At 36.5% G+C, this 16,289-nt stretch overlaps 1 protein-coding gene across 6 annotated transcripts in view; it reads left to right on the forward strand.

The window, feature by feature from the left end:
* The window catches only part of ADAMTSL1 (ADAMTS like 1), an 881,240-nt gene that overhangs the window by 657,487 nt on the left and 207,464 nt on the right, over positions 1-16,289 (forward strand). For 5 of the 6 annotated variants that reach the window (XM_078436766.2, XM_078436765.2, XM_078436763.2 and 2 more), the window contains 2 exons: positions 2,446-2,584; positions 15,228-15,278. In XM_078436766.2, the coding sequence (XP_078292892.2) occupies positions 2,446-2,584; positions 15,228-15,278 (190 nt within the window). The remainder of the gene's footprint in view (positions 1-2,445; positions 2,585-15,227; positions 15,279-16,289) is intronic. The other variant, XM_078436762.2, reaches the window with a different exon arrangement.

Consider the following 16,289-nt stretch of genomic DNA (forward strand, 5'->3'; position numbering starts at 1 on the left):
TTATTATCTATTATTTTTTTAAACAGTGAGAACGTATGAAATAATTCATCTTCATCTGCATAATGTGAACAGATCACTAAAAATCAGGTCCTCTGGAGCAATGTTAGATTTTAGCCTAAAAGCAGTTAGTCAGAAATACCTTCAAGTGCTTTTACCTCGTTGCTAAATAACTATTAATTTAAGCTTCTCAGCATTTCAGCACAATAGTGTTTCCATTTGTTCTAGCTGTCCTGAAGAGAAAATAACTTTGTTTAAAAGTAAAATGGCAATTACTTTGATGTTTCATAAGAATGTTATTTTGATACACTTATGAATGACTAGTACAGGAAATAGTTTCAAAGAAAGAAATCTAAGTAAACAATTATTTTTCTAGGTAAATAATTATTTTTCCTCTTTTCTTTTTAAATGAAAACCATGCTTTGACCGAAGTATCAATTCCATAATATGCCCACTATGTCAATTTCATATAGAGAGCTGGTGTTAGAGGGTAATGTCAGTAAGCTTGATGATGCCTTGCTATATAGTAAGGGGATTAATGTTAGATTCACATATAGCCAACCCCTCTCAACCTTATTTTCCTCACATCTAAGTGAACAAGTAGAAGCCTCAGTGGTCTTCAAATGTTTTGAGCTATCAAACACTTTCTTCAAAGGAAATCTTACTAGGAAGCACAAATAAAAGGAGTCTTGCTCAGAATAAAGATATGAGCTGTGTGGAAACCAGCCTTCTCCCCCTTCATGGACCAGTTTGACAATGACTAAAAACATGATCCCTGAGTTCCTTTTTATATTTCTGGTTCCACATTCAGCTGGTTGACCGTTTTGCTAAGTGTAAACAATTGTGGCTAAAAATACCTTGTGAAACGTTCGAAAACACAATTATCTGACTATTTTGGTCTTTTATTTCATTTTTGTTCTAAGCCTTCATTACACACACTCTCGAATAGCTTCCAGCAACATTTTTAAGCTGACAAATTATGATTTTTAAAAATCATATTCTCAGTTATATAATATACTTATTGCTTGTGCCCACATTTTACTACATGATAAACTCTGTCCTTGAGTAGAAATTATTATATGGAAAATTGTAAAATGGTTAGCTTATCATAACATTATCTGCTTTAGAGTATAATGTAATTGAAAAATAAAAGTATATTTACTTATTTAAAATGTCATTTTGCTCTTTGGCTTTCTTCTAAAATAAAAAGTTTAATGGAACATGTGTTCTTACCTATTACTTTCCATGCTTTTCATCTTTACAGTAAAATTGTTAAAAGCTCTTTTTTTAGGCCTTTAATGAACAATTAATTTTTGTGGGTGGCCTGAAAACACAGCCTCAAGCCAGGAAATCTGGTTTATAAGCCTTCTTCTGATTTCCTAAAATCTTTTGCAAGTCTTTTAACTTCTCTCAATCTGACTTTCTAACATATATCTAGCAATAACAATATTCAACCACCTGCCAGGGAGAATATATTTTGGAGGTTGGTTAGGGTTAGAATGATTTAAAAAAAAAAAAGCCTAAGTTAAAAAAATTCTCCATGTACATTTATTTTTCACTCTAAGACTCTAAGTCTTCATCACCCACCTCACTAGAAATCCACAAGACAAGAAAGAGGCAGGTGGAAAAGGTAAAACACATTGTGAATGGAATGAAGCATTACTCAGCAGTGCTATTTTTTAAAAGAATTCTCTAAACAGTGGGAACTTGTGCGTGAACACTAAAAAACTATTGGCTGGAGACTTAAAGAGAAATGAGAAAGGATTTTAGGTGAAGCAAAAATTGAACAGTAGGGGGGTACTATTATGGTTGTTGTTGTTGTTTTGTAGGGATTCCTAATGGATACTATTAGGATCTTAATCCTCCATCTTCTCAGCCTAGCCTACTCAGGTTGAATTTAGACAAAAATAATGTTCCCAGGCAGCTGGAAGGACCCCATCTTGTGCTGTATTTCGTTGTCCCCCATTCATCAAGGGGAGCAGTGTTAGGGTTTATTTGATTGATTGATTGATTGATTGATTGGGGAGTTTATTCTTCCTGGTGCTTCAGATACAAGGGAGGCAATTTTGCATCTTTGCATGAGATGCTTGGCAAATAAATACTGGTCATCTCTTTTGGATACAGATATCCATATTACACTTTTAGATTATACAAAACAAATTAATAGTAATAGTACTTACAGCAGAGTCTGATCACCTAGCTATGCCCTTATGTAGTTCAAACCTTACAGCATATTTGATTATTACAATTTGAGTGGAAAAATCATATTTGAGGCCTGCAAAGATTAATGAGCCTTCCATATTTCTGTCTTTTGTCCTGGAAATTACTGAAGTGTTGGGGAAGAATTTTCATTAATGTGAGATGGCCAAGAAGTATAAAGAAGTATATTATGTTATACTTTAATATGACATGTGTGTTGAAACTTGCCTGGATGGTTTGATACTGCAGGTTACCAGCTGACATCGGCTGAGTGTTATGATCTTCGGAGCAACCGTGTGGTTGCGGATCAATACTGTCACTATTACCCAGAGAACATCAAACCCAAACCCAAACTTCAGGAGTGCAACTTGGATCCTTGTCCAGCCAGGTCAGTCAGATTTACTAGTTTATTTATCATAAACATAAGTTGAGTTCCATCAGCTTCATAAAAATTTAATTAAAAATAAATAAGTGTTGCTGTCCAGGGTCCATTCCTAATCATGTGTTATCCGTACCCATGCCCCATGTTCTTGAAGCTGTATGATGCCCTCTCAGGGTCTCCAGAGTTTCCACTTGCGGAGCACTCTTCAGAGCTATTTTCTCTTCTGATTTCTTTTTATTCTGGTACTTGTATCCCTCCTTAACAAGGTCCAGGCCAAGGTAGTGGCACAATGTTCTCAGGATTCCTTCCATTTTAACTTTGTCACTTGATCAGTGACATGGTCAGAGTAGACCATATGTAAGGATCACAACTGACCCATTTTACCCTGGTCCACAGTAATTAACTAGAATCAAAACCAGTCTTAGAACAGCTCTAATTTTAACATACCCTGACTTTGTCAAAGAGAAAGCAGGACTTATTTGCAATAGTCAGATTTTTTTTAAGGTCTTTTTAATTAGGAGTTTTAAAGAGACACTTGACACCTGTACTAGTACTGTTGCTTTCTGGAAATCTGATTGGCCCTCAGTTATCTGTAGGATTAAGGATCAGACTGACATACGAAATATCTCAGATGATGAGTAGTCATAAAAGTACAGGTCAACAATCTGTTCATGGTGTAGCATTTGCCTTTGTAGTTGCAGAACTTCCTGGTAAATCTCTTTATTAGCTTCCTTATCCTCAACATATGAGAGAGGATATAAAAAAATTCTTCTCCTACAAAGCTAATCACGAACACCAAAAGATAAAATATCCTTTCCAAAGCTCCTTGGATTTCTTAGAAGCACCTCAATATTATTTTTTAAATCATAGTGGAGTAATCATGTATACATAAAACAAAATTTTTACATAGTTGAAATACTACATGAACAACATGCATGAAAAGTGTTCTATCTTTGAAGTTTGTGTTTTCTGCTGTTAACTTTCTAAAGTTATTTTCTTGTACTCTGTCTTATATTCATGAATTCTAAATTCTGCATGTGATACAAAATTGCCTCTTTCATATACTTAGCTCATAAAACTGAACTCAGAATAACATGTTTTCATTAAAAAAAAACAGAAAAAAATGATATTTTATAATTATATAATTTAGGTGAAGTTTAATTTAATTTAGGCTCATATTACACCAGAAAATTATGTATTAAAAAGTGGATATGGTATAAAAACTGAATGAGGTATTAAAATTTTGCTTGGCTTTTTTTAACTTTGGAAATATTAAGAGTACGAAGTGTTTTTAGCCAAGATGATTATAGCCAATGCAGTTCAACCCCACTTTTAAATTATTCTACTTATTATATAATAAGTATATAATATACTTATTATATCTATACCAGAAGACCAGTGTGTGAAAAGCATAGTTATCCTAATTCAGACAGATCAGTTCAGCCAGAGAAAGACTTTGAAAGTCTTTACACACTTTCATCAAAATTTATGTATGAATTTCTAGGAGAAATGGGGGAGTCACCCCCATATCTGGGGGAAAAGAACTTCAATAAAGAGATGGCCAGGGAAGACAGTTGTGAAATAAGAGCATTTTGTTAACAATTTTAAGAAAATGTTTTTAATCTACTCAATTTTTTTCTGGCTTCTGAGTTTTATCTCTCTTCTTGTTTGGAGTAGTATTTGTGGCCTATTTCTTACTATCCTAAAGCAAAAGTCCATACTATATTGAAAGAAGTTTGCCTGTGAACTTTATGCTTTGTCTGTGTCCTGTGTTATTTTAAAACATCTAATACAACACATGTATAAATGTTGGGACAGGTGGCTATTAAGGAGAAAGAAAAAATAAGTTAGAGGCAAATGTCAGGAAGCTGCTTTTTTCAATGCAGAAGTAATTAAACAAAGCTGTGAAGATTAAGACTTAGCAGTAGGAGAGATTTAAGAGGAAACTGCTTTAGGAAATGTAGATTTGCTGCTTCAAGGATCACTGGGAAATTCGTTGTACTTTATTTGCATACTTAGAAAGCAACCTTTCTAAATTCTGAGAGAAAATAAGAAGTGATGGTTCGAGAGCACCTACTGTATAAAATAGGTCTGCCCTCCTGTTAGACATAGCCGAGTTGAACCCTCAAGAAACTGCTTCCTAACTACAGATTTAACTGCCTAATAGTTAAATCAAGAGTGACACAATGACATTAAACTATGGCCCTTGTGTCTAAAATTAGAAACCCTCAAAGGGAAAATGTAGACATTCTTAGTGCTGACATATTTTTGAATTTCCAAAACAATTATTTTATCTAACCCTTGAGATATTTGTTCACTTTACCTGTATGAGACTAGGACTTAGGACCTATTATATATTATTTGAAGCAAAATCCCATTCATAAGGCCAAGTTTATTGCTTGTCAAGGCTGGGAAGTACCATGGACAGCAAAAAGTACACTAAATAATTAGTGTGTAGCCCTAGGCTTATTATTTTACCTTTCTGGACCTCAGTTTTTTCACCCAGAAAATGAGGGTGAGAGGGTTGTTTGTTGCATTAAATTGTGGCTTTCAGACCTTGTCTACAGAACCTATAATTCCATAGAGTTGCTTCACTGAATTTCATTTTACACATTTTGAAGTATTTTTAAACAATAAATCACAAAACGTTCATATATATACATATATATGTATATATATTTAAACATGTTAAACTAATTTTAACTTATTAAAACTCAGCCAAATTGTAAAAAAAAAAAATTGTTGTAACAGTTGTAAAAATGTTATACCACCAAAGGAACTACTTTTTGCACTCATCATTAAGTTCTTCAGTATGTCTGTTTAACTGAAAAAATAGGTATACTAAGATTGCAAGGTGAACTGTAAAAACTGTTATCATTAGCAGCTCCTTCTCTGAGATAATAGGAATTTTGCATTGCTGCACATCTAAAACCAAAACAAACCAGAAATAAACTGTTTATGATGACCATTAGCCATAATCCTTGATATCCAATTTTTTCTGTTTACCAAAATAGCCTCATTGTTTGCATTAATTTGCTTTATAATAAGTAAATGTTTACAGTTGAACTAATGAACTAAATGATATCCCTTACTCATTTCACTCACTGACAATATCCACTGACTCTCATGGTGGTGGATTGGTTCATCTTGAAGTTAAAGGGATTGTTGAAATGTAGCCCATTTTTTTCAAAACAATTTTATGGTTTTATGGCTTTTTTCTGATACTTAATGCTAAGAAATGTTGATGAGTTAAAAGCCTATGATGAAAACAATAAAACTCACTAATAATCCCTAGGGGCCACAAATAACCAGTGTTAATGTTTTTGCTATATTGCTTTCCAGTCTTGTCTATAGCTCATAACATCGATGAGATCATACTGTGTACCGCGGACACTTGGAATTCAGCAATTTAGTGTTCTTGGTTTCCACTATCCTAAAGCAAGCCTGAATATCCATGACATTTAGTAACTTGACATTTTGCTGAGGCAGGAATATGAGTCCCCTATACTACTAGACCAACATTTGAGCCTACCTGGCTGCCAGAAGTTCCAGCCCAAGAGAGCTTTGTTGCTCTCTGCTGATGTCTTTTATGCAGTCATTTTTATGAAGTGGTAAAATACTTTGTCTCCTTGCCAAAAGTGGTCTCAAAAAGGAAGCCAAAACTTAACACTTACAATGGAAGGGAAGAGAAAGTGAAGTTAAAATTTTAATGGCTTTTAGCTAAAATTAAGAATGTTTCTCATTGGTGACTCAGAGCTATGACCTCACTAATCCCCTCATATGCTCTATATGGCGTTCTGGTGGCAGTCTCAATTTGGGCACTTCCAGAAGTCCAGAGGCATTCCCTCCCCACCCGCATTTGTCCGTGATCTACTGCATGTTTAATTTGTTTTCCACTGCATTCATTTAACACTGTAGTACGAACCTTTTCTCATGTAGCTAAGACACTTAGAATCTAATCAAATGTAAAATCCTCTCCTTTGCCTGCCATGCTATAATCATAGCTTCTGTCATTTTTTAATGCTTCTCTCTGCTGTTGTTTGTTTGTGTGATTTTTTGTATCATCTTTGCCTCCCAGTCGAAGGGTAAAACCCATCATGTGGCGAGAGAGCCTCAAAATGTATGCCTATGGTCCACCAACAACTAAAAAGGCATAGTTTTAGTTCAGCTAATAAGCACCTTATGTTTTCAGAGTGGATTTTAATGTGGATTATGCTACATTTGGTCGTATATATCTCAGTCTATGAGACTGAAAAGACTGTTAATGCTGTCTGGGGGAAATTGTGCAAGACATTGTTTGTGAGAAGATCAGAGAACCACCTTTTCAGATTTTTTCTGGCATGGGCCTCAAGTTTTCCCTCCAAGGCAGTAATGAAGGGGGCTTAAATTGGCAAAGGTTGGAAAAGTGAAAAAAGCTCTCACTCATCACACTATCATGGTCACAATCATTAGCAAACAAATCGGTTTCTAGCTGAAACTGCATCCAGATTCCCCCTTCCCTCAAGGAATTCAGAGCAACAGTCCTGAGAAAATGCCCAAATTTGTATGCCCCAAGCGGCAGTTGTTGGTGAGTTCCAGTGGACTTTTTTATCCAACTCCATTTAATTTGACAGAAAATTGCATAAGTCATCCCTGGCTATCATTCAAATTGTAAACAAAATCTCAAATGCAACTTTAAAGAAATAATCTGCATCATGAGAGCCATTATGTGTACAGGGCATATAAAAATCTGGTCACGCTAACTTCGTGACCAACTAGCCCAATGGCAAAACAGTCTGGTGGTTAAGCGGGGAGCTTTGGAGCAAACAGGTTGGCTTGGGATCCTGGCTGTGCCATTTACTGGTTGAGTAGCCTTTGGACAGTTACTTGTTCTCGCTAAGTCTCAGTGTTTCATCCTATGAAGTGAGGAAAATAATAATACTTACCTCACAGGGTCATCATAAGAAATAAATGTCCTAATACATTTAAAAAGTTTGACTGATACATGTCTGACACATGAGAAGCACTCAAAAATGTTAGTTGCTACAGCTTTATGACTAAGATCATGATTATGATAGTGTTGATGTTACCTCAGAGAGGAATACCCAATCTTCCCAGAAATCAGCTTTCTCCTCCATGAAAGGAGGAGAAATTCTATATAGGTCTAGAAATGTAGTTCTCTGTTATTATAATAGCAAGACACATAAATTCCTAAAAACTATATCAAAGTAAATCACACTTATCAGATTTTTAAAATACAACAACCATGATAAATTAAAGTAATTAGCATCTCCACAAATCACAGTGTGCAATTGCCTAATAATCCCCACTTACCCACCTGTGACACATTGCTGTTTAATTCAGATAGGATTTATGCCCTGTCTCCAAAAAATGAGAACTTATTGTCAGGACTAGAAAATGGTTCCTTAGTTAGCATTAAAGTATAATGAAATGTTTTTCTAATCTTGGAAGTCTTTTTGTTATTTTGTAAGAGGTGAATGACTTAGAAAAGTAACAACTTACTTTTAATCACCCTCATTTGAATATACTGCTTTGAGTAGCTAATGAGTAAGCAATAAGAAACTTCACCATAAAATCCCATTTCCACTTTCATGTATTATGTATAATGAGGTAAAAAAGCAGAGTTCTGGTTCTTTTTAGGATGGATAGTCAAACCCTTCCCAAGTTTATAGTCATACCACACATCACCAGACCATCAGCTGTAACTCCATTATTGTGGCAGTTCAGTCCTACCCAATCAGCTCATTATTACTAATAATGATAATCACTTTTCATATTACATTTTATACTTTTTAAAAGCATGAATATTTACGCAATTCTCTTAATTAACTTGTGAGTTACTAGAACAGGTTTTATCATCATCATCCTCCATTTAACCTCAACCTATCACTTTGACTTTACTAGCTAGTAACTTCTTTACTTAACTTCTCTAGGTCTGAGTTTTGCCTTCTGTAAAATGAGTATAATATTCCTGTAAGAGAGTAGCTAGGAGCATTAAATGAGGTAATACACATAATGCTCTTAGCAAGGGTCCAAGCACTCAACAAAAGTCAGCTATCATTATCAAATTGAGAGCCAAATCCGTAAAATGACTTGTTACTTCTATTTGAAGTTTAGAAAGTGCTTTCACATCCATTTTCTCAATTCAGTTTCACATTCCCTGACAGGATAGCAGGACAGAGATTAGTATCTGTATTTCCAGATAAACAAACTGAAGCCTAAAGAGGTTGAGTGATCTGCCCCGAGTTAGATTGTGAAAAGAAAGCTGGATTATAAATCTAAGTACTTCCAAAGTATCTCCTCGACTGTGTAAACTCAGGTAACCTGATCCTTGAGGCAAGCATTCATCCCACAGAACATCCCCCTTTGTTCTTCATGATGCCATCAGCATCCTGTAATATCTGGTTTAAGCCCAACATAGACCCCCACAGCAAGTTCAGAACTGACAATCATATGAATACAAAGTTTGCTATGGGTCTGCAAAATGATCACATACTCAGGTCAAGCAAACCTCTTTTATATAAGCATAAAGACTGATGTTTACTAAACAGTGACCAATCACTTAGGACAGTACAGGAAGAGATAAACAAAGCCCAGGGAAATATTACTCCCACTTACTTAAAAGCAGTTCAGAAATTGCATTCATTAATGTCAAGAATATTAACCACAGAAATATCAATGAAATACTAATATTTGGGGCCAAATGATCAAAAACTCTCCATTGGTTTTATAGCAGAAAAATGAGTATGTGCCTTAAAAATATTTTCAAACCCAAGTGATGAAACAGGGTTCTTTTGGTGTGGTTCCTAGTAAATGAATGTTGCCTCATGAGCACAATGGTCTAAGAAAAGTATGAACTATTTGCAGAATATTTTCTCATTTGCTGGATCCCCTGTTTCCTAGGAAAACCCACTATGTTTTATAAAGTCATCAAACATTAGAGTAAAAAAGATTTTGAGATGATCACCTACTTCAGTGGTTTTCAATCTGTGGTCCATAGAGCGGCAAGCTCTACCTTTAGCAGCCACTAAGAAGAGGGCAGGTAAGATAGAGCTCCATGAGATGGGTTACTTCATCTTACAACCCCTGATTTCATCCAGTTAGATCTTGCAGAGGTCCCAATGTAAAGCACTCAAGATCATACAGAAAGACAGTGAGAGAAAAGAGAACTGACTGTCCATCTCCCAGCTCCTCGGGGGTCCTTTTCCTTAGTATACCATGATCCTTTGTGCTCTACCACTCATGGAAAAGTGAATGCCTGTGTCTTTGCCAACTTTTGTTACTTCTCCCCTCCCCCATTCTAAACTGTTGCTTAGGAAGAGACTGGTTTCTGTTGCTCCAGGGTTGTCGAGAGGTGATGAAATACTCCCTTTTGTGCCAGAGCTCCCTCCACCACCCACAATTTCATTCATTTTTTTTTTAATTGACTGTCTGACTTGTACCAGGTTCTATGCCTGGTACCATGACAAAGGCAAAGAAAAATCAACTAGAATCTGGGCCCCAACATTGCCCAGACAGAGTTGTATAGTTACAAAGCAGCATGGCATCTGGAAGACACGTGAGACAGGACAGAGAAGATTTTTCAGAGCTGTCATGGCTATTTCTGGGAGATAACTAATGGAAGAGATGCAGAGTTTGGCCAAGCAGGCTAGAAGCACAGGTGTCATTACACTGTCCTTTCTGTGCTTCAGATCACCTGATAGCCAGCAGCCTTCCTTAACTGCCAAACCACCCTCCCAAACAGTCCGTTCCCTCCCACAGATGCCAGAGCTAGCAGAAGGCAAGGAGTGGGACTAAACATGTGCACAGTGAATGGCAGTTTGTTGGAGAGTTTCTTTGACCTTGTTTTGTTTGTTTGCTTTCATTCTGGATGGTACTGCTTGGCTTTGTGTCTGCATACCAACAGCATGACTTCATCCAGTGAATATTCACTAACTGCCCCTGCACAGGGCATGGTGTTAAGAGATCCAGTAAAGAACCGACATGGATTCTGTCCCATGGTGTTAAACTAAAGAAAACTTACACATATTAGAACTTAGTAGATAGTTAAAAGCAATGAGTGGAGTTAGTGTGATGGGTATTTGGAAGGGGAAGAAGGAATTTCTGCCAGATGTTGAGAGGGAAATTGAGGACAGGCTTTAGAAGAGGTAACACTTGACTCAGAAATTTCACTGGCCATTATGGAGCCACTTAAGACTTTAGAGATGGGAAGCAAAATATCGATTACTGTGATAGCAGCGAGCAGGCCGGGTTGGGGGAGGCAATGCCTGCAGGCAGAGATCTGTTAGCTGACTGCTGCAAAAGGACCCAAACTTGTGTCACCAGGAGATGTGCTTGGCAGACATCACAACCGGCAGAGCTGACTGCCATTAGGGAGCATGGGAATAAGAAGCAACAAAGATGTCCCATAGTGTCTAACCTGAGTGGATGGGAGAATGGTAGTGCTCTGAACAGTCACAGTGATCACAGGAGAAGAAGCATTTTGCAGGGGAGGGTAATGAACTGTTCGGACACAATGAGCTCGACAAACCTAGAGCACATCCAGCCATCAGGAAGTTAGGCTCTGCAGCTCGAGAGGAGAAGCAAGAGGTCCTTAGAGATTCACAGAAAGGGACACTTAAAACCATGAAAAGGGCTTGTTATGGTTCATTTCCATTATAAAAAAAACACAGAACTCCACAAATTAGGCTCCCATAGAGTTAGCTCTATTAGGATTTTTCCTGAAGAGAGGTTTACTAAATAAATGAGCCTGAATAGAGATTGATGTTTAAAAGTCATTTAAAGTCAGGCACATTGTTCTAAAGTAGCTTCTGAGATTTCAGAGCAGACTCAATAATCTTTAAATGCCACTTAGGATTTGAGGTGATGGCCTCATTTCATCTGCTCATAATGTATTTTTAAATGTCTCTCTTTTATTTTCTCAGACATGTATTTTGTCTTACTTGAATATTCTAATTCCTGTGACTGTACATTATAGGAAACTTGGAAAACAGAAAAATGTCAAACTACAATGGCAAGGGGCACCTGGGTGGCTCAGTCAGTTAAGCATCCAACTTCAGCTCAGGTCATGATCTCACAGTTTGTGAGTTCAAGCCCCGCATCAGGCTCTGTGCTGACAGCTCAGAGCCTGGAGCCTGCTTCAGATTCTGTGTCTCCCTCTCTCTCTCTCTCTCTCTCTCTCTCTCTCTCTCTGCTCCTCCCCCACTGTGCTCTTTCTCTCTCAAAAATAAATAAATAAACATTTAAAAGATATATGAAGGCAAAATTGCATAATCCAAACACCAGGAACTAACAACTCTTTTTGGTCTTTTTAATATATTTCTATATACGTATGTATATGGGTCATATATGTGTCTATATATAGACACACATATATGAACTATAAAAATGATTAAATAGATATACAAACCCATGAATTCTCTCAGTATTGTGGTTCACATGGTATGTTCTACTTTGCATTGAAATTTTTTCAGTTGACAATGTCTATGTCATTAAAAATGGTTCAAAAGGCTTTATGTTTATGACGGCATAATATTTTTATTACATGAACCTGTCTTAAAATTGAGGCATTCTCCTATTGTGGAACAGTTCCTCAAGGTGTGTACTTTGAGAGGATGAGGTACCATGGCTTTTTCCTTCTTACACTACATGAGTCCAGAATGACATTATCCTCATCTTCCTCCCATGACCCCTGATGTCAGGGAGTCTGATAGAGTCAGGTAACTGCTGGGTGTAAGAAGTGCACGAGTGATCAGAATAGTTAAGGCAATGGAGAATGAGTGCTTTTACCCAAAAACGGACTGCTTTTTACAGCTTCCCTTTCTGATAATGTTTTAAAATTATTTTTGCCTCCTTCACCACTCCCCACATATTCAGATACATGTCTGAATACAAACACACATGCACAAACACACACACACACACACACACACACACACATCACACACACATCAAGCCCTAAACGTAGCAAGAGCTTTTTAAAATCCCAAAATGGCATCCTTTTTCGTCATTCTTCAATATGTACACTTTGCCTAAGAAAAAGACCAAGTGTCCTAAGCAATAGGTAAGCAATAGGAAGTTACATCTAGGCCACAGTGCCTACCCTTCTGTGACAGTGTGGTGAAAGGCCAGGTCCATGACATGAACCCCTAGAGAGAGCAGAGCCCATGCACATGAACATGCATTAACAAGACTGGACAGAGCACCATTGTTTTGATATCTTTCTGTTTTCACAGGTGCCATAGAGTGATTTTATGAGTCTTCACCATGACCCATGCCATAGAAAGACAAATATAGCTATAGTTTTGCTGAATCCAGGTTTAGAGCTCCTTGTTCAAACAAAAACACAATTTCTAAATCAGTCCAAAGCAAAGCCCAACATCTTGAATTCTATACACACCCCCTTTTCTTCCCCCTTCTTCTCTTCTAGCCTGTTTTCTTCAATATCACTGCCTCCATTTTAAATATCATCAGCTGATAAATCAATTGGCAGACATCTGCAGCAGTTCATTCTAATATTGAGGATAACAAACCATAGCTATAAATTTTTTTGGAAGAGAAGGCAACGAACTACATCTTTGCACTTAGAAGGTGCTATAGGCATGAGTAAAGATACTAGGGTTACCTCAAATATAACTGCAAAGTCTATTTCAATAATTTCTTAATTAACTACTATTAGATGCATATCCAGAGTTATTAGAACTTTGGAAGGTTGGAATTCTTTAAAAGACAGCTCTTTTAGAAAGAAAATTTCCTCAATGACTAGACATAAGAACTATTGGAAAGAGATCAACATGATTATAATAAAAGAGAGAAAGAGACGATTAGTCTTTCCCATCCAATTGTCTGTCAGAAGAAGGCAGAAAAGAATAGAAAGTTTCTCTAACTTAGAAAAACAGGGAGAAAAGTTTAATCTTAGTACTCATTCCATTTTTCTGTTAGAGCCAAGGTATTTTTTCCTTCCTCAAGTGCAGCATCCATCTTCACGAATATTGTTACTGTAGACCAGTGCACATCCATACACCATGAAAATTTAATCCTACAAATGAGTACAAAAACTTTAGTCATACTAATAAAGATAGAAAATTTAGTCACATAAGATAAACAAGTAAACCAGTACACCAATGGTTGTCTTTTCTGGAAATAGAAATCTATCTTTTATAGCTTTGTTTCCCATGTTCTTTTAGATTTAATTTCTCTCATGTATCCTCTTACCTCTCAGTAATTTCTTCAGAAACTACCTTTATCACTCCCTCTTTCCTCCTTATTTATGATGATCTCCAGGCAGTGCTATTTTTCATCTTTGTGATCCATAGTATACCAAGCTCACCCATTTCATCCAAAAGCTTAGATTTGCTAGCCCTCTAAAATGAACATATTATGTCATCCTAATCAGAGAATGAGATTAAAACATAAGCCTTAACTTATTTAAATATAAATATCAACATTTATATTGAATATGGATATATAAATATATACCCATCTATCTATCCCAGGGATACATGGAGAATACATGAGTTCCTTCGGTATTCAAAAGAGAGACTTCCTATCATTTGTCCGTTGTGGAATAAGTGTCTTCTGCTCATGCCCTACCATGTTTTGTCCTGGGGTGACAGCTGTGTACTGAGCTCTCTATGTCTCCCACTCTTGATAGAGGGTCTGTTATACTAGCCCTTTTATCTAACACCAATTAATTATAAATCTTCCACAAACCAGGGGATTCTGCAAGAAAGTCTTGCCAATGGGAAGCTTTAGTTGAAATCAGTGAGGTAGTTTAGTGTAGTTTATTAGAGTCCATAAGGCCTCTAGGGACTTCCACACAGCCTATAATATCATTTCTTGTGAATCCATTAGCCATACAGCCTATAATGTCATTTCTTATGGCTCCTTTGGCTCTATCTCTGAATCTCACATGTTTCCCATGACACTAGATATACTAACAACAGTCATGACCATCACAACCATGACTGTAATAGCAGTTAACACAATATCACATTTTTATAGAACACAAAAAAGATCTTTCCTATTTCTTATCTCATTTTAACTGCTCTTCCTTTGTTTCTGTAGGAAACTTGCTTTTGTTGGTAGCTGCCCACTGTATTCACTAGTTGACTGCTTTCCAAGATAATTCATTAAAATCTTTAGATATGCTGAGAGAAAAAACCTATTTGATAATGCACATTACAGAGTATTGTCGATTCCCAGGTATATACTCTTATACATAGCTCTCTCTTTCATCAGGAGTGAGACAGTAACTATAATTGCTTGGTGAGCATCTGGAAGTAACATTAATAATGATAACAATGACCTCATAGGATGTATAATTTGGGGGATTAAAGAACATTTATAAGCTTATTGTGTCACAGTTAATGATGAGGTGCCAAGTTTTCTTGCCACCACCCTTTCCAGTGGTATTTCCTGCTTGGATCAGAGAACTAATTATAGTAAACGGTGCCCTTGCAAAGAACTTGCCCCATCCTCAAACACGTGCCAGCATAAAGATACCGAATTGTTTTAGTGTTGTTTGCAGAGACAATTTACTAATGTTGTTTTGCATTTGTCTAACAAAATTTGTATAATGTAATCATTTAGTGTTTATTTTATTGTGTGTACCTTCTACTCAGAGGGTTGGCATTATTGTTCCTAACAGTGACGGATACAAGCAGATCATGCCTTATGACCTCTACCATCCCCTTCCTCGGTACGTAAATCAACCATCCTGATGTTAGAATTAGTAAATCAGCCTCTGCTTCTTTTATATGTCTATGTAGATATAGACTTTGTGTTTGTTTTTTTTTTTCTGTAAAAGTTAAGATGGTAGATAGTATAGTTCGCAATCCATCCTGAGCTCCGCTTCTGAATGATACTGGGTTGCTCGGACTGTGAGCTTGTCATTCAAAAAAAAAAAAATTTTTTTAAGATAGGATCCTATTACATTGAGGTGGACACAGTAATTCACTCTTATTAGATAGAGTGTATGGGTTATGTTGTGTCTTTCTTTCACTCCCTTTGTCCTCTTTTGTTTCCCTGCAAAAGGACCCCAGTCATTAAAGCGCTATTGCTAACTGTTAAGCAAACACTGCCTGAAGTATTATCACAGTACCACAAATGTGGGATTCCAGATGTGCTATTACTCTACATAAGGGCTTTAAATATCCTCTTTTTTGTTCCAAAGAAATTATAGTTGTGTACAAAAAGGTGATGTTTTCCTATCTCTATTGTTCAGAACATTTAGGGGACATTTTTTTTTTCTAAAACATAAAATTCCACGGGCTGTGTTTCTTTTTTAAAGTACAATATATTTTTTAACTAGAAAAAATAATGAAAGTGACTGAAGAAGTTTTAAGAGAACTTGTTCTTTATTAATATATTCATAAGAAAACTGGAGAAGCTGAAAAATATTCTAGCTACTGAGTGTATGGTCTGCCACATTGGAAACAGCTCCCCAGACGGAAGAAATTAGAATCGTGCTTGAAGTGACCCCTGAGCTAAGAGAGGCCTTTGCTCTATTCTCTTTGCTCACTTGGACTCCAGGGCACCAGCTGCTAGTTAGAACCCAGAGTTTAAATCCAATCACGAGTAGTTTTCTCAATCTCAAACTAATGAAAGCCCAGAAAACAATTCTGAACTATAAAATGAAACAAAGTTTGATTGAAAATCTCCAAATACTTAATGAAATGGAATCCAAATAGGGGCTCTTGAGGTCATTTAG

This window comes from Panthera onca, chromosome D4 (assembly GCF_046562875.1).
Source record: "Panthera onca isolate mPanOnc1 chromosome D4, mPanOnc1 haplotype 2, whole genome shotgun sequence".
In the NCBI taxonomy this organism is placed as follows: domain Eukaryota; kingdom Metazoa; phylum Chordata; class Mammalia; order Carnivora; family Felidae; genus Panthera; species Panthera onca.